Below are 18,294 nucleotides of genomic sequence, written 5' to 3' on the forward strand. Positions count from 1 at the left end.
TCACCGGAAGTTGACTCTTGCATGTTTAGGTGCTTTTTTGTAAAGTACAAGAGCTGTTTTCCCTTACCTTTGCAAGGTACTTTGCAATTATAAGCTGTTTAATGCCTACTATTAATTTCTCCTTATTAACAAGGAGAGTTGAGTGCTTGTATCAGTTTAAGGCTTCCTAGTGCTTTCCAGCAGGTTCTAGAGGAAGTGGTAGTCACAGGGGTTCAGATTTTAGTGCTATTACTGAGAAACCAGCTAGATGTTCTTCATCTCACATTGCTGCAGTCCTTACACTTGGGTAGTCCGCTGTCCTCGGTCGGCCCGAATATCAAAGTATTAGGCTGACGTCGGTCAAGGCGCTTAAGACTGACATCAGGACGTCAGGGTACAAATGCGCATGACCGACGTCATATCCTTAGTCTTTTTTGCCGCATGGTCCGATGCAGAAGCAGCGTTGCAAGTGCCGTTCGGCGTTCTGAAATTTTTCGAATTCGGAGTTTCAGACGGAGTCAAAGTTGGCTAAGTACCCCGTTGGGGAATATTTTGTTTTTTTCTTGCCTCAGTGGTTTACCGGATGTCAGAAAAAGTGAATAACTGTATTTCTTGTGGGAAACAGATACCGCATAGAGATTATCATACTTTGTGTATTCCTTGTTTGGGGCCTGAGCACGACGTTGTTGGGTGTCGCTTTTGTGCTAGGTTCAATAAGCGCACTATTAAGCGAAGGTTGGATTGTGCCAGGTTGGTCTTTGGGAAGCGGTGCAATTATAAGATGCCGTCGGATGCTCCGACACCCGCTTCTTCGAAGAAGCGCAAAGACAAGGCAGCTAAGCCCAGGCAAGAGGAGTCGTCCGTACCGGACGCCGGTTCTTTAGAGGCGTCAGTGGAACCGGTGGTTCCACCGGAGGCTTCTCAGGAGTCCCAGGGGGAGACTTTGTTATTGCAGGATGTGGCCTCTCAGGAGGCAGGTCAGGCTGAAGGGGCTTCTCAGGTTACTGTACTCCCCTCCCTTCCTAGGGTGGTTAGGCCTTCTCCTTCTGTTTCTAAGGCTTCTCCCAGAGGCAGGCCAGGTTTAGCTTCTGTTGGTGTCACTCCTAGTTCTTCAGGATCTGTGCCCAAGAAGCATATGCTTAAAATGGCAGAAGATTTAATTTCTTTGATTAGAGGTTCTTTGCCCCCTCCAGATAAGAGGCCTAGGGTGGAACCAGAGTTGGGGAGTTTTGAGCAGCCTTCAGATGTTTCAGAGTCTTCGGCTGAAGACTTGCAGGAGTACTCTCCTTATTCTGATTCTGATGCAGATGAATCTACCCCTTCTGCTTCTCCTCCAGAGGATTTTTCATTTTCAGAGACTCTTCATTCCATGAGGGAGCATTTTAAGTGGGAAGGTCAGGACTTCTCTGATTCCAGGAAAAGGCTTAGGGAGTTTTTGTTTTTGCCCCAGCATAGGCCTTTGGCCCTACCTCCTGTTCTGGATGTGGTGGAAGATGTGTTTGCGGAGGCTTCACTTAATCCTGATTCTTTGCCTCCTGCTCCTGTTAAACCGGATAGGTATTATAGGGTGCCTGAGGCTCATAAATATCTTTAAGAGTCCTAGGGCGGACCCAGAAACTGTTAGTCAGGGACCTAAGGGTGTCAAGGCCTCTGTTGTAAAAAATCCGGTTCCTCCAGATAAAGAGGCCAGAGCTTTGGATAGATGGGGAAAGAAAGTCTATACTTCCTCCACCTTAGCTATGAGGGCTTTGAATTGCCAGTTTCACATGTTGAAATATCAGAACTATCTTCTTTCTCAACTGAAGTCTAAGGTAGATGCTCTGGCCGAAGGCATTGAGTGTAAGGAATTACAAGATTTAGTGCATGTCTCTGAACAGGTGGGTAAGCATTCTTTACAATGTGGTTTTGATGCTGTACAGGCCTCGTCTAGGGTGGCTGCCACTGGGTCAGTTCTTCGCAGGCACGCCTGGCTGAGGGATCAGAATTTATCTGAACATGTTAAGACAAGGATTTTGGATGCTCCTCTACAGTCTGATGTGTTGTTTGGTTCACCTGTTGAGTCAGTCTTGAAGAAAATGGAAGACAAGGCTAAGTCTATGCAGACTGTTAAAGATTTTTTGCAAGTCCAGCCTCCAGTTTAGTAGGAATTGGCCTGCTAAGGGGTGGACATACCCTTCTTATGATTCACAGTCTAGGGGTAGATCTAGACGTGGTAGGGGTAGAGCGCAGAGCTCCTTCAGACCTAGAACAGGGAGTTCTCCTGCACAATCTTCAGGTGAGGGCAGGGGCCAGTCCTTTCGTAAACAGGCCCAATGACCTACCTTTTCAGCTGCCAGATCCTTCTTGCCTGGCAGCACCTTTGGGAGGAAGGTTGGCACTCTTCAGGGAAAATTGGACTTTGATTACCCGAGACAAATGGGTACTGGATATCATACACCAAGGTTACAGGTTTTATTTCCATACCTTGCCTCCTTTCAAAGGCATGCCGGACGTTCCTCCTCAGCAAAGACTAGAGGCTCAAAAACAAATTTCTCTGCTGCTCCAAATAGGGGCCATACAACCGGTCCCTCTGTCAGAAGTGGGCCTAGGATTTTATTCTCGCCTGTTCCTAGTACCAAAGAAGGGGAACACGTGGAGACCAATTTTGGATTTATCTATCCTCAACACTTATCTGGACATTCCCAAGTTCAAAATGTTGACGCTACAACAGCTTTTACCTCTGCTGGGCAAAGATCACTGGATGGTGACTCTGGATCTCAAGGAGGCTTACCTTCATGTTCCTATCAGGCTAAGTTGCAGGAAGTATCTGCGTTTTCGAGCTGGGACTTCTCATTATCAGTTCTCTGCATTGCCCTTTGGCTTATCTACTGCGCCCAGAGTGTTCACGAAGGTTCTGGCTCCAGTCATTGCTTTCTTCAGGCTAAGAGGAATACAGATCTATCCTTATTTGGACGATTGCCTGATTCTGGCCCAAGGAAAGGACGAACTTCTTCATCATTTGCAATATGTGATAGCAGTGCTAAGATGCCTGGGGTATTCTGTGAACAAAATAAAGTCCAGTCTAGTACCCTCTCAGGACATGTGCTTTCTAGGTGTGAGACTGAATACAGCATCCCAGATGGCCTTTTTGACCCCGGACAAACAACAGAATCTTTCTCTTTACTTCCATCAATTGTCTCATCAGTCCAGGCTGACTGCAAGGACAGTCCTTCAAGCCTTGGGGTTCATGGCATCTTGTATTCTGGTGCTTCCCAATGCCAAACTGCATATGAGGAAGCTACAATGGTATCTCAAAAATGTATGGACACAGCACTGCCAAGATATGGGCACTGTCATTCAGATAATACCTTGCATTCAAAAGTAATTTTTGTGGTGGGCTCAGGAATGTCACCTAAACAAGGGACTCTCTGTGACCCGGCCAGAGGCGAGTCAAATTCTAACGACAGATGCCTCAGACAAAGCTTGGGGAGCTCATCTAAATGGAAAGTGGATACAAGACACGTGGCCTGCCAGACTTCAACATCTACATATCAACTTGAAGGAGATGTTAGCAGTCCAATTTGCTTTAATAGCTTTCAAGGATTTACTTCTTCCAGGGCAGGTGTTGGTTCTAACAGACAACACAACTGTCATGTGGTACATCAACAAGCAAGGGGAACGATTCTTATCCTCTATGCAGACAAGCAATGATTTTGTGGGAGACTGCTCTCAGTTTACAGCTAAATCTTCAGGCAAGATTTCTGCCGGGAGCACAGAACTCCTTAGCAGTTGTGTTGAGCAGGCAAATTATGGATCCCCACGAGTGGAAATTGATCCTCATGTATTTCAAAATTGACAGTGTCATGGGGAACTCCAGACATAGATCTGTTCGCTTCTCCACTAAACTACCAGCTGCCAAAGTTTTGCACAAAAAGGTTTCATCCCACAGCTTGGAAAGTGGATGCTCTTTCGTTCAATTGGAGCAATCTTCATGTGTATGCCTTTCCACCTCTGCCTCTCCTCCCAAAGGTACTCCTGAAGGTCAGACAGGACAAGCCAAAGATGATTTTAATAGCTCCAGATTGGCCTCGACAGCACTGGTACCCATTACTGAGAAGTCTGGTACGGGAGCCTCCATGGCCTTTGCCTTCGATTCCACACCTTCTGTCTCAGGAGAACAGTCATTTACTCAATGTCAAACTTCACTCTCTTCACCTGACAACCTGGCATATTCTGTTTTAAACCCTGGAGGGTCTCAGCTTCCACAGCAAGTTTTGAATGTTATTTTGGAGGCCAGAAGGCCTAGTACAAGGAAAGTGTACGCAGATAAATGGAAGAGATTTTTATTTTGGAGTACAGCAAAGGAATTTGATGTTTCTAAGCCTAATTTAAGTGTGGCTCTTCAATATCTTACTGAGTTACTGGACAAAGGTTTGTCCTTCTCTTCTATTAAAGTTCATGCTGCAGCAATTTCTGCTTACTATGACTGTGACCCACCATTGTTTTCTCAGCCTTTGTTTAAGCAATTCCTTAGAGGGGCAAAGAATATAAGACCCCCACGGAGAGCTCCTACTCCTGCTTGGGATCTCAATTTTGTGTTGGAGAAACTCACTCTACAACCTTTTGAGCCTGCAGCTACTGCTGAGTTGAAATATTTATCATGGAAGACTGCTTTTTTGTTGGCCATTACCTCTGCAAGAAGGGTTTCTGAGTTACAGGCCCTTATGGCGGTTGAGCCTTTCTTAATTTTCCATAAGGATAGGGTATCTTTACGTACTAATCCATCCTTTATGCCTAAAGTGGTTTCTAGTGTGGCTTTAAACCAAACTATTCATTTGCCTACTTTTTATGCAAACCCCCAAAATAAAGGGGAAAAGATTTTGCACACTTTGGATATACACAGGCAGTTGCGATATTATTTGAGCAGAACTAAAGGGTTCAGGCAGTCTCAGCAGTTATTTGTTTCTTTTGCTTTGGGTTCTCAGGGCAAGCCTGTGTCAAAACAAACTATTTCTAAGTGGATTGGGTTTTGTATTGCTTTCTGTTATTCCCATCATGGCAAGGAGATTCCAGCTGGGATTAGGCCTCATTCCACTAGGGCTACTGCCACTTCTACAGCTTTTTTAAGGGGGGTGGCAACTAAGGATATTTTGGAGGCAGCTACTTGGAGTTCAGTGCATACTTTCTCTAAGCATTATCACCTTCCACTTTACTCTAAATCAAGGGCTGGTTTTGCCACTGCAATTTTACAGGGCATTTTGGCACCGCCTACTGCATTATAGTTTTGCCATCCTCCCTTATCTCTGCTTTGGGATTCTACCCAAGTGTAAGGACTGCAGCAATGTGAGATGAAGAACATAGTACAGTTTTGTACCTACCATAAATGTAGATGGTCGAAGATCCACATTGCTGCAGTCCAATTTACCCTCCCTCCTTCCCCTCTGTAGTTAGAGGCGGTTGTGTGGTTTGGGTTGTACATATTGTGAATATTGTATATTTTGTACATATGGTTAGTATAAGGGTGGTTGGTTGTTTTTTGCTGTCTTTTGGTTTTTGACCTTTCTGTTTAGGGTCTTCTGACATCTGGGGCAAGAAAAGACTGAGGATATGACGTCGGTCATGCGCATTTGTACCCTGACGTCCTGATGTCAGTCTTAAGCGCCTTGACCGACGTCAGCCTAATACTTTGATATTCGGGCCGACCGAGGACAGCGGACTACCCAAGTGTAAGGACTGCAGCAATGTGGATCTTCGAACATCTACATTTATGGTAGGTACAAAACTGTACTTTCTAAGGGAATATTTGAAGAGCAGACTTTCTGGCACCTGGAATAGTTTAACAGTAGCCCCGTGGTGCTGCACGATGCTCCTAATTAACCTTATTACATCAGGGAATGCTAATGCTTTCATTACCCTACTCATAAATTCTTTAAGTTTTCTGTCAAATGCTTTCTCTACATTCAGGACCCACCGAAAACAGTGGTATTTGCTTACATTCTACTTCCCTCTGGAGCATCATTGTTTTATTAATGTTAAATGTTTGCCTCCCCTCCATAAAACCCTTTAGGTATTTCAGCCACTACAGCTTTCTTCCAGGGTTTTGGTGCTTCCCTTCCTTTTAAAGTACTGTTAAGCAGAACCTTCCAGATCTTTAACCCTATCTTCCCTCTTGGCATCCAGCCTTCCACAAGGATACATACCATCAATTCCTGGAAACTTTACTGCAGATTTATTCTGTCACCATTTTTATCTCGTATCTGTCTGTGTTAACTGTTAATCTACCTCTGACCTTGTCATACTTGAGTCTTCCTTAAATATTTCCATTTGTACTTGATTTCCACATTCTTTGTACTTTATACAAATATTCATAAAATATCTGAAACATCCCTAATCCCTCTACAGTATCTCCGGTTATTGTTCTTGTTATAGGCTCCCTAAGTTTGGCAATGACCTGTTTTACTTTCCAGTGAGCAAGTCGTTGTGCTAAAGGTTTTTGTGCTCAGGCATTGTTATCAATAACCGTTGCTTAACTGCAGTGTTTTTAAACTCATGCATATTATCCAGATGCTAGCTTATTTTGTCCTTAGCACTCTGCAGTTGCTGTGGTTCTTATTCTGTGAGATTTTGTCAGCCCCTCTAAATTCTTTGTAATTCTTAACCATATGTGCTTTTTCTTTTATTTCTACTATATTTTTAAAGTCCATTTTCATTTTGTCCCACTCACTAGCTGTAACTTCTGAAGAAATTTGTCTTCCCTAATAACTGTTGAATAATTTCTGCTACCCATTTCTTAAACACCTCTCTTTTTTACAGGTAGGTGGGGAAGTGCCAGTGTCTCACTTTTACTTCATTACCCTACATTTTATCTTGATTGTTAATTGACACATGATGTAAAATAGTTATTGGATGTGGGCTGAAGCTTTCAGTTAAGCGCACATGTTCTTGTGAAATATAATTTCTGTCTAGTCTGTCCTAGTTATTGTACCTTGGAAGATATGTAAATTCTGTCTTACTACTGAATTCACATGTTACATACTGAATATTTTCATAAATTTCTTCAGAAATGTACCCTTTTTTTTTTTTTATTTCCCTTCTAGGTCCCCCAGATACATCCTCATTGTTGCAAAGCAAGTTCCAGTCATCACCCATAAGTAATATTTCCTGCTGAAAGCTGATTATTTCTCCCAAAATTTTCTTAAGCTCATCAGTGAATATTACTTGTAGATGTTAAGACTGAGTGGTACAGAGTCTGGGTGCAGTCATCTAGTCTGCGGTATTACACTGCGGTGTGCATTGGTAGGATAAATATGTGCCCCTGAGTACAAGGATGGCAGAAAATTTGGAAATGTGCTTGAACTAGGGGCATCAAAAAAGGAGATGCCAGAAGTTATTGACTACAAAAGGCTTCCTCATTTCACATGTCAGCTGACACAGTGAATACACATTTATTTTCAAGCATTTTATTATGTCATGTACTTTTGAATACTTTTATGTTAGTTCTTATTTGCAAAGTCTGCACCATTACTGCACAATGTCAGACACTACAACACTGAAGCACCCCACTGATTGACTGGGGAAGACTAAATAATTTGATGCTACTGAATATCGTCAGGTACCATTTAGGACTGAGCTATCAGTTGAGTAGGCCTTATTAGTCAAGTGGTCTTTCTCAACAGACAGAGATTCTGTTTGCATAAAAATGTAAAACCCTTTTAATATGAGTGCTAGTTTATAGCTTTTTTTCTTTGCTTTTTATTTAGCTGACAAAGACGATGGTGGTGAACATAGAGAAAATTATTTTGAACCTATTTCTCCAGACCGAGCTTCCAGTCATCAGGAGGAGCAGTATTCTGATGAAGAGGACGAGGCTGAAGAACAGCCAGATGAAGGGGATGGAGATGATGCGGAGGCTGAGGAAGACGACGATGATGATGAGCAGGTTGTTGAAAGTATGCCTGAAGAGGATGATGAAGATGAAGGGGAAGATGATGATGAAGAGGAAGAAGCTGAAGGTATGTTTTGTACAGTTTTATATATATATATATATATATATATATATATATATATGTTTCTTGTTCGTCCTTTTGAAAGTTGTAATATAGTTTACAGTCTGTGTCTGCTATGGAAGGAAATCTGTTTTTCCAAAAGTGTAAGCCAGATAAGGCATAAAGAATTTAAATAATATTGACAATTAAAAGATATAAGATAGGGGGCCAAGTTCTCTAGGTGTTCGATTGGGTTTATCCTATTTACTTCATGCTGGCACATGTTGAAATGTTGTACTCTGTTGGGTAGCTATCCCCTGTGCTAATACGCATCATGACATCACTCACTGCATGAGGAATACAAGTCTTACTTCTCAGCCTCCCAGTTGTTTTTTGGGCATCCTTTTAGCTAACCATCAGCTGCTTCAGCTACATCTCCTGAACCACTATGCTGGATCTAATGAACCCTCCCACCTTTGCTGGACTTGCTTTGACAGCATTCAGGATCTGTAAGGAGACTGAGCTGTCCTAGGCAGTGTTATACTGCTGCTGCTGGGGGGCGTGTTTTTATCTATTACTCCCCACCCTAAAACCCACCCAGTAACACCCTGAAGGACGGGTCATGCATTAGGTGTCTGCTGTGGCTTGCTTCTCACTTCTGCTAGGAGTTGACACCAGCAGGAATCCATGCTCAACCTCAGGCAGCACCCACTGTTGTTTCCTTAGTCTCCACCAGGGAAATCACACAGTGTACATGTGCCCCGACTGTGCACTTCTTACCCCATGATGTGTATGCTCATCCTTTCTGTCTGCGCCATCAGGCCTGCAAGATGTTGTTCAAACTTGGTTTGCATGCATCGTAATCGGGAGGCTTTATTCCTCTGTGTTACTGGTGCAGGTGACCCCCACCCCCGTTATTTTCTGTTTACACATTTTGGATCTCATAGAAATCCTACCACTATCATTTCCTTAACTGCTGACATCAGATTACACCCAGCACCCATAACTGTATTGTTTCCCTTGTTTTAGAATGGAGCATGATATAACGGGCAATGCTGAGAAATCCAAACAAGTCATAGCTTTGTCTTGGAGATGATGATGGCTGATCAGCCTGCAGTCTTCAGCTTCCCCCGAACCTTTTGGTGATCACTGTCTTCTCTTGTGTGATCATGAGTGAATGATTAGGCTTCAGTGGATAGTGAATTGCCATTGATGACAGAGTTCTGCCCTGATGGAGCAGTGTTTTTCACTTTGTACATTCTGTAATAGGACAAAGATCATAGGGCATTTTCTATAAGTTGTAGTTTAGTATATGAACATTAACACACACAGACACCAGTATGTGTTATTTCTCCCTGTGTAGAGATGAAGTGTTCATTTGGTGGGGTGAAAAGTCCAGGCCCATCTTCAGCCATCCACATCACTGGGTAAAGTGAATTTGCCAGCAGATGAAATCACTGGTAGTTCAGCCAAAGCTATGACTTTTTTGAACTTCTCAGCATTGCTCGTTATATCATGCTCCATTCTAAAACAGGGGAAACTATACCGTTATGGGTGCTGGGTGTAATCTGATGTCAGCAGACCTCCAAAGCAGAAACGCAAGCAACCTCTACCCCCAACACAACACAAATGACACACAGCCCACAGACTCAGTGTGCCACTCAGCCACAGCCCATAAGGCAAAACACCGTAAACAAATTAGGTGAACTACCTAAAGTAATATTTAGGCGAGGAAGGAACCTGAAGAATTTGCTGAAAAAACAGTGCCATAGAGTTCCTAGATTAGTAGGCATGAACAAATGTGAGGTGTAATTTTTGTAAATTTGTGGAGGTGACAAATTTGTTTATCAATGGTGTGCGGTTTAGACTTAAGTCTAGGTTTAATTGCAACTCGAAACTAGTGGTCTTTTTGGCCAAATGTGCATGTTGTCCTGCCTTTTACATAGGCAAGACGGAGTGTAGACTCCGTGATAGAATGTATAAACACCTTTATGCCATAGGTCGTAATAAAATGGACAATGCCTTGGCAAAACATATTCAGTTAAATGTTGACCATAAATTTAAATTTATGGTCATAGATCATGTGATTCAAGACATTAGAGGTGGTCCTATACCCATTAAACAAGAAGAGCTTGAGCTGTCCTGGCAAATTAAACAATGCGTATAATTTTCCATGTCTCAACGAGACTTGCTCCATTAGTAGCATCCTTAAATTGAGGAGCTTGCAAAGATGAGGTCCCATAACAGTTATATGCTGGAAGTCTAATTCAGTTTTTAAGTTTGTCCAGTATTTAATGTTAAATTTTCAGCCTTCAAGGCACTAGTTAATATGCCTATATTATTATGGTCATTTATTTGTAACACGACATGGTACATAACTGTCATTTCCATTGATATTTTGATTTTCATTTTTATTTTCATTTTATTCTTAATTTTTTATATATGGTAATAGGGTGGTTAGTTACTTATAACATTAAATGTCCACTGTGCCTTATACAACTGGTTTCATTTTATTTTATCTAGTCAACATATGGAGTATTTATGCAAAAGACTGTTTTGCTATATTGCAGTATTCATTATCACTTTTAGTTTTGTTTACCACTTTAAGTAAATCATGTTCAACTACGTAATGACTGGTTAGATTGTCCCGCTGTTTTTCGAACAAGTTTTTAAAATGAGTGCTGTACTTTTAGGTTTTTTACTTCTGATGAAGTTTGGATATTCAGCAAATGAAAAGCACTTCATGTTGTTATTCAATAAACCGTTGGTGTTTTACTCAGCTGCTGTCATGACCGTTTCTTGGATTTCATTTAAAATGGAGAACATTGATATCTGTTCAGTGACTGAGACCTGGTTCAAGGCTCCAGAGAGCACCCATGCATTACCAGGCTATAACTCATACCACACTTTTCGGCCATCTAACCCAGACCGGAACACCAAAGGCGGAGGTGTGTCTATATTCATTAAGGATATCCACACCTCCAGGCTAGTTGCTCAGCATAATGCATCCGAGGTTATCCAAGTGCAACTAACTCTGGGCAAAACTGCAATCCAAATTGTAGCTTGCCACAGATCCCCCACCATTCCCCAGGATTCTCACTCCTCTTTTCTTGATGTACTGGGAAATATTAGGGATCAATCAGACACCCTAATAATGGGCGATTTCAACTATCCCACCATTAACTGGGAAAATGTACCAATTCCTTTGCTCAACGCTTTCTGAAATTCATAAATTCCAATGCTCTGGATCAACTTATCCACACCCCTACCAGGGGCAACAGTATCTTAGACCTAGTCGTTACCAACATGAGTGACCTGAAGTCAACTCCTCATAGGACGGATCCGACCATAAGCTAATCACCCTAGATATCCACATCCTGCCCCCACCCCCATTAAGGAATCCATGGTAAACAATTTTGCCAAAGCCAACTTCATGCTTCTTAAGACAGAAGTGGCAAACTTCATGACACCCATGCAGACAGGACAGTGCAGTTATGACTGCTGAATCCTACACAAATGCACTCTATAAGCACTTAAATGAGTGCATGGATCGTGATATCCCAAACAGAACCAAGATGCTACCTTCCAAAAAAGGAAACCAATCTGGTGGTCCCCTGCCATGGACAAACTCTACAATAGAAGGAAGAAACTGTTGCAAAATCCCATGGGTGGAGGAACTCCCTGGTTAGCCTCCGTAAGAAGCTGAGATCCCTTATAAGGTCCTCCAAAGCTAGCTACAAAAACAAAATTGCTGCTGATTCTAGGGACAACCACAAAGCATTCTATAGCTATGTCAAGAATCTCGATTGCAACACCCAGATCTGCTCTGAGTTACAGCACAATGGCACGAAAATTACAGTACCAACTGATGTTGCTAACATCCTGAAAGATTGGTTCAGTGCTAACTTCTCACCCCCTAAAGGGCCCATACCTATACAGGAAGAATGCAGAGTCCCTGTAATCACAACTACGCAGGTAAAAGCTGCAAACTCTAAAGCCAAGAACACAGCATCCATGGGACCAGACAACATCCCAGGCTGCGTTTTACACGATCTTCAGAATGAACTGGCTCCCCACCTAATCACCATGTTCAATCATAGCCTTGCGTCAGGCTTTGTGCCCACTGAATGGCGCACAGCAACAGTTATCCCACTTCACAAAGGGGGAGCCACCACTGATCCCAGGAACTATCACCCTATTAGCCTGACGAGCCTGGTCTGTAAGGCCATGGAACATGTCATGGAACTCATAAACAAAGACACTGGTAACCTCCAAACTCTGGACCCCACCTAGTTAGGGTTTGTGAAAGGCAGATCATGCCTCCTGAACCTGACCGACTTCTTTGAGGCAGTCACCAAAGCCGTAGACAAGGGTAAGGTGGTTCACACAGCCCATCTTGACCTCGCCAAGGCTTTCGACACCATCCCCCATTCTGGAATTATAGCTAAACTCACTAAACTAAGTATAAATCCCTACGTCACAAGATGGGTTGCTAACTAGCTCTCTGACTGAACCCACACTGTAAAAGCTGCAGACTCCAAATCTGACTTCAAACCAGTGACAAGTGGAGTACCACAGGGTTCAGTCCTGGGACCTCTCCTGTTTGGCATCTACTTCTCTGAAGTACAGGCTAACACAGAAGGACTTTGGCTTACAAAGTTCGCACATGACTGCAAACTAGGAGCCATAGTAGAGTCCCCAAATGATGTGGATATCCTACAGAAGGGCCTCACAGAGACAGATGCCCTGGTATCCGAGGCATGGCTTCAGGCTCAGTGCCAAATAGTGCATTGTCATCCCCTTTGGTAAAAACTCTGTACTCTTGAACTACCACATAGGCGGCAGTCTACTTAACGCCAAATGTGTGATGAGACCTTGGGACCCAGGTGGACAGTAGTCTATCCTTTGATAATCACATCACCACAGTAGTCAGGAAATCCTTCTACATGGCACACCTCATCACAAAAGGGTTCTCATCCAGGAAATAAGAGGTCATTGTTCTCTCTACTCGACACTCATTAGACCCATTATAGAGTACAATGCCCCTTTTGGAATGTACGTCACAAGACATCTGCAGTAGCTGGAAAGCCCACGGAAGTACCTCACAAAGAGGATTACTGGCCTCAGACAGATGCCCTACACTGTTTGTTTCAAAGAACTCCAGCTTTACTCCATAGCGTTTCGCCTACTCCGAGGTGATCTCTGCCTAGCATATAAAGCTTTGTCCAACCCAGAGCTGTTGGACATGCTACACCTAAAGAAATCCCAATCCCTCTGAGCTACACGCTCTAGGGTCCTAAACCTTGTCACCACAATAAACAGGACATGCTGGAGGGATAGATTCCTGTCCCAGAGACTTCCCATACTCTGGAACAAGCTACCCATCTATGTCAAGCAAAGTTCCTCATTAACACTCTTCAAGAAAAATCTTGTTGAGTGGATGGGAAATGCACCCCGGGGATCACTTCTGTGGCTCTGCTCGACAGAGGCACAGGAAAATAACTTTCTTGGGTGGCGTAAGTCAGGGAATCTTGTTGGCTAGGCTTATTTAGGCCCTTGGGCCGATAGCCTAGTACCTACCTATGAACCTATGTCTTTGTCTTGGAGAAGCAGATAAAGGACATGTGTTTAGTTAGGGTTTTCCAGGAAAGGGGTACTTGAGAGAATGACTATTCTCCAGATAGGAGATTGTTGTCGCCCACCAAACCATTCTGCATAGTTCAGTGAGGCAAGAAAAAGTCAGTGATGCTTATATCCTCCCTTCTGTAGCAGGAAAGATTCCGCAATACCTTTCTGTCTGATGCCCATGCAGGTAAAATTCAGACAGAAAAGGCAAAAGTCATCCTTGTTACCTGGTAATGGCCAAGAAAGATGTGGGTTCTTGCTCTTGCTCATGCTCTTTATAATACAGAAAATTATACCAGTGAAAGCCAAGGAAGACCCCTTCATTTGAGGAGGGATGACATCTGGGTCTTCCCTATGGCTTGGTTATTACATTTAGGTGTCTTTCCTTTTGCTGTACTTCTCAGTGAAAGATTCAGAGGTCACTGAAGATACTAGAAGGACTTGCCCATTGACTTTACTCTTCCATGTAGAGCAATGTTAGGGTGAAGAAATATAATGTGCAGATATCTTTGCTACCTAGTTAATTGGTGACTGAGATGTCTCGGGCTAATGTTTGATTCAGGTCCTCGTTATTCTGCGGTAGTGGTGCAGGATTCTGACGTCTTATTGCATCACAATTTTGTGGGAGGCAGAGCCAAATTCTAACACCTAACCTGTTAAATAAAGGGGATGCTCATCACAGACCACTGTTGCAGTCTGTTAATACATAGGAGTTAACCCTATAATAGGTTTCATAGCTTTATACGAGATTACTAGGCTAACTTCTTTAGAGCCCTTACACGCCTAGCTAATATAACTAGATTTTACCCAATATACAGGCCCTAGGGACAAGAGGATGGCATGGATTTGTGCCTGTGCATTGAGTATCTCACAGATTGCCCCTACCCATAGGGGACATAGGCACTACTCTAGGTGTGAATTTGCAAATCCCTATCCACTGATCCAAATTGTGTTTGAAGAGGGCCAGGGAAGTGATCTGCTTAATGTGAATAGGAAGCCTGTTCCAAAGAAGGGGCAATCTCTGAGTCACATTATCTGCATCTCCAGCATGTTTTGTTTTAGTCGTACTAAATTCAGACCCCTAGATCGGGTGACCCTCATGGTGTTTGATTTGTAGATGTGTAGCAGCTCCATCAGAGCTGGATTTGTGAGTGCCTTGTAGGTCAGGCATAGGTCACCCTTAATAGTTGGCAGGAGACAGAGTTACAAGGGATAGGAGGGGGAAGGTGTTTGTAACTGGAAGAGGGAAGGGGTCTGTCTTGGTGTAATCTGCAGCTAATGTAACCAGGATTGCTCCCCAGTGCCCAAACCAGATTTTCTCTGAGCAGCAGTAGTCCTGGGTGCTATAATAAGGTAAGATAGTGAATGCTTAAATGCTGCTCACTTCGTAACTAGTTGTCCTGTAAGTAATTCAGGACTGAGGTAAAGTTCTGAGGTGTTTTTATAAGGAAATTTCTGGTTGCATGTAACCGCTGCTGGGCAAAGAGCAACTTTGCTCAAACGCGAGTCTTGTATATGATCAGAAAAAGTAAGTTTTACATTAACTATGCCCTAAGGCCAATCAGGTAAGTGCTCAGTGAGTTTTCTATCAGCAGTTGCCAGCTTATGTAGGTGAAATCCGCCCTCTCCTGCCACAAGAGTGCAGACTTTGACCTTCTTAATGTAAACTGACTCGTTTGGAGCCCAAGTGTTAAACCGCAAACAGATGTGCAGTACTAACTAAGGAACACTAGAGGCAACGTATTCCCCTAAGTGGATTGCAGTGATGTGCAGTACTAACTAAGGAACACTAGAGGCAACGTGTTCCCCTACGTGGATTGCAGTGATGTGCAGTACTAACTAAGGAACACTAGAGGCAACGTATCCCCTAAGTGGATTGCAGTGATGTGCAGTACTAACTAAGGAACACTAGAGGCAACGTGTTCCCCTACGTGGATTGCAGTGATGTGCAGTACTAACTAAGGAACACTAGAGGCAACGTATCCCCTACGTGGATTGCAATCCTTCTGGCCTCTTCTACTGTTAGTCATCCCATGCAACAGAGCTGGCTGCTTCACCCCCCTGGGCATCAGTGGAATGTTGGGCTGGCCCCAACAAGCTGCATATGGTCACTTTCTCTCTGAAGTCCAATGGTTCTTTCTAGGCTGTCTAACCTGACCCGTATGGCATTGGAGGGGAACATGGAAAAAGTGGATATGATGCCATAGACACTTGTGCCAAGGATAACCATAGGCACTTATTGGCACAGAATCCTGACCCTCCCAGAAGATGTGAATGGCTAGCTGCTCATTGCCCTTTTGCACAATAACCTGCTTCTTAGCACCCTCTTCCGGAATGTCCTTATCCTGCACAATACATCATGCAAATAACTCTAAACAAAATTGGGAGCAAATCCAGAAATAAATCAGGGACACTTTAAAATAATAGTACTGTTAACTTGAGAGGTTTATAAAATACGAGAATGTGAATTAATATCCATTTTATGAAGTAAAATAAATTTATTATTGTCATTATTAAGTGTAATTCAACACCTTTTCTGCAAAACTTGCCAGTTTTATGAGGGATTAAGAAGGACAAAGCTAAAGTTTGAGTCAAAATTAGGGATGGTGGAAAAGGGGTATGCCTGATAAAACTCAGTGATCTCCCACCCCCCTTACGTTTGCCATTAGTTGTACTTATCCCAGAAAACACTACATTAATGAATGACGTAATCTGGCAGATGTAATAAAAGAACTGTCAGAGCAACACTGAAGCTCATCAACTGAAACATACTTAATACAGTTTTCTTCCAAGATGGGGTTGTGCGCTCTTCAACACAATTTTCCATAATGTTCCGAAGGAACAGGCTGTAGTCAGAAGAGGAAGGTTAAAGTACAACACTGTTCTGTGGTATCATCAGAAACCAAGAAACTCGTACAGGAAAGGGAGAAACCATGAAAGTCTTGGCTGCAAACAAAAAATTTAGCCTATCCTTCCAAACTTTAGAAAGCTTTGCAATCTTACCAAAGTAGGGTAAAAACAGATTAAACAAACTTCTGCTTTGATCTGCAAAAATGATCAACACCTTTTTTTTTTTCCTTTTTTGCTCATGGGGTTGGGGTGTCACTTTGAGTTACAGTCATCTTATAGGTTCATAGGTTCATACTAGGCTATCTGCCCTAGGGCATTTATAAGCCTAGCCAGAGTTGTGTGGCTTTCACCAACCCTTAGGTTGAAGAATACTATACCCATTAGTTTGCCGTGCCTCTGTCCAGCAGTGATACAGAGATGATCCCCGGGGTAAACCTACGATCTCCCATCCACTGGTCAAGATTCCTCTTGAACAGAGCCAGCGAGGTGCTCTGTCTCACATGGACCAGGATTCTGTTCCACAGCATAGGGAGTCTCTGGGTGATGAATCTGTCCCTCCAGCACGTCCTATTTATATCCGTGTTGAGGTTTAAGTCTCTTGCTCTTGTGGCTCTGGTGGATTTGGATTTTTTGAGGTGGAGCATGTCCATTAATTCCGGGTTGGACATGGCCTTGTATGTCAGGCACAGGTCACCTCTGAGCAGACGGTATGCGACTGAATAGAGCTGGAGTTTCTTCAGTCGGGCAGCATATGGCATATTTTTGAGCCACTTTATCCTTTTGGTGAGGAACTTTTGGGGTCTTTCCAATTGCTGCAGGTGTCGGGTAAGATACATTCCGAATGGGGCATTGTACTCAATCATTGGTCTGATAAGTGAAGAGTACAGGGGAACAATGACCTCCCTTGATCTGGATGTGAATCCCTTCATAATCAGGTGGGCAATGTAGAAGGTCCTCCTAACCACTTTGGCAATGTGAGTGTTAAAAGAAAGCTTACTGTCAACTTGGGTCCCCAGGTCCCTGATAACCTCTTCTGTGCTTAATGGATTGCCACCTATGTGGTAACTTGGGGTTACCTTGTTTTTACCAAAGGGTATGACTATACATTTTTTGGCGTTTAGCTTAAGCCCATGGCTCTGGCACCAGTTATCCGTTTCTGTGAGACCTCTCTGAAGGATATCTGTGTCTGATGGATTTTCAACTATGGCGCCCAGTTTGCAGTCATCTGCAAACTTTGTCAGCCACAGTCCTCCTATGTTTGCCTGCACTTCTGAAAAGTAGATGCCCAAAAAGAGGGGGCCCAGGACTGAGCCCTGTGGGACACCGCTTGTGACCGGCTTGGAGTCTGACATGGCACCAGCAACTCTAACCCTGTGGGTTCTGTCCTTGAGCCAGTTTGCAACCCATCTTGTGACATATGGGTTTACATTTAAGCTGGTGAGCTTTTCTATGATACCCGAGTGGGGTATTGTGTTGAAAGCTTTTGCAAGTTCAAGGTAGGCTGTGTGAACTGCCTTACCCTCATCAATGGCCTTGGTGACTGTTTCAAAAAAGTCGACCAAGTTCAAGAGGCATGATCTGCCCTTGACAAAGCCGAATTGGGTAGGATCCAATGTCTGTAGGTCCCCTATGTCTTTATTTATGAGTTCCATTATGATCCTCTCCATAGCTTTGTAAACCAGGCTTGTTAAGCTTATGGGGGTGGTAATTACCAGGGTCCGTAGAAGCACCGCCTTTGTGGAGTGGGACCACAGTTGCTGTACGCCACTCTTTGGGTACGTATCCTGTGGTAAGGCTAAGATTAAACAGCAGCCTTATGTGTGGGTTTAGTTCCTCATTGAGTTCGTGTAGCACACAGCTGGGGACGCCATCCGGT

General features: G+C 43.4%; 1 protein-coding gene across 4 annotated transcripts in view; it reads left to right on the forward strand.

Annotated features, from left to right (window-relative positions):
• The window catches only part of VIRMA (vir like m6A methyltransferase associated), a 1,734,630-nt gene that overhangs the window by 645,861 nt on the left and 1,070,475 nt on the right, over positions 1–18,294 (forward strand). For all 4 annotated transcript variants that reach the window (XM_044066546.1, XM_044066545.1, XM_044066547.1 and 1 more), the window contains one exon: positions 7,719–7,970. In XM_044066546.1, the coding sequence (XP_043922481.1) occupies positions 7,719–7,970 (252 nt within the window). The remainder of the gene's footprint in view (positions 1–7,718; positions 7,971–18,294) is intronic.

The sequence above is a fragment of the Protopterus annectens genome, chromosome 3.part1 (genome assembly GCF_019279795.1).
Source record: "Protopterus annectens isolate FY-2018-M chromosome 3.part1, PAN1.0, whole genome shotgun sequence".
Taxonomy (NCBI): Eukaryota; Metazoa; Chordata; order Ceratodontiformes; family Protopteridae; genus Protopterus; species Protopterus annectens.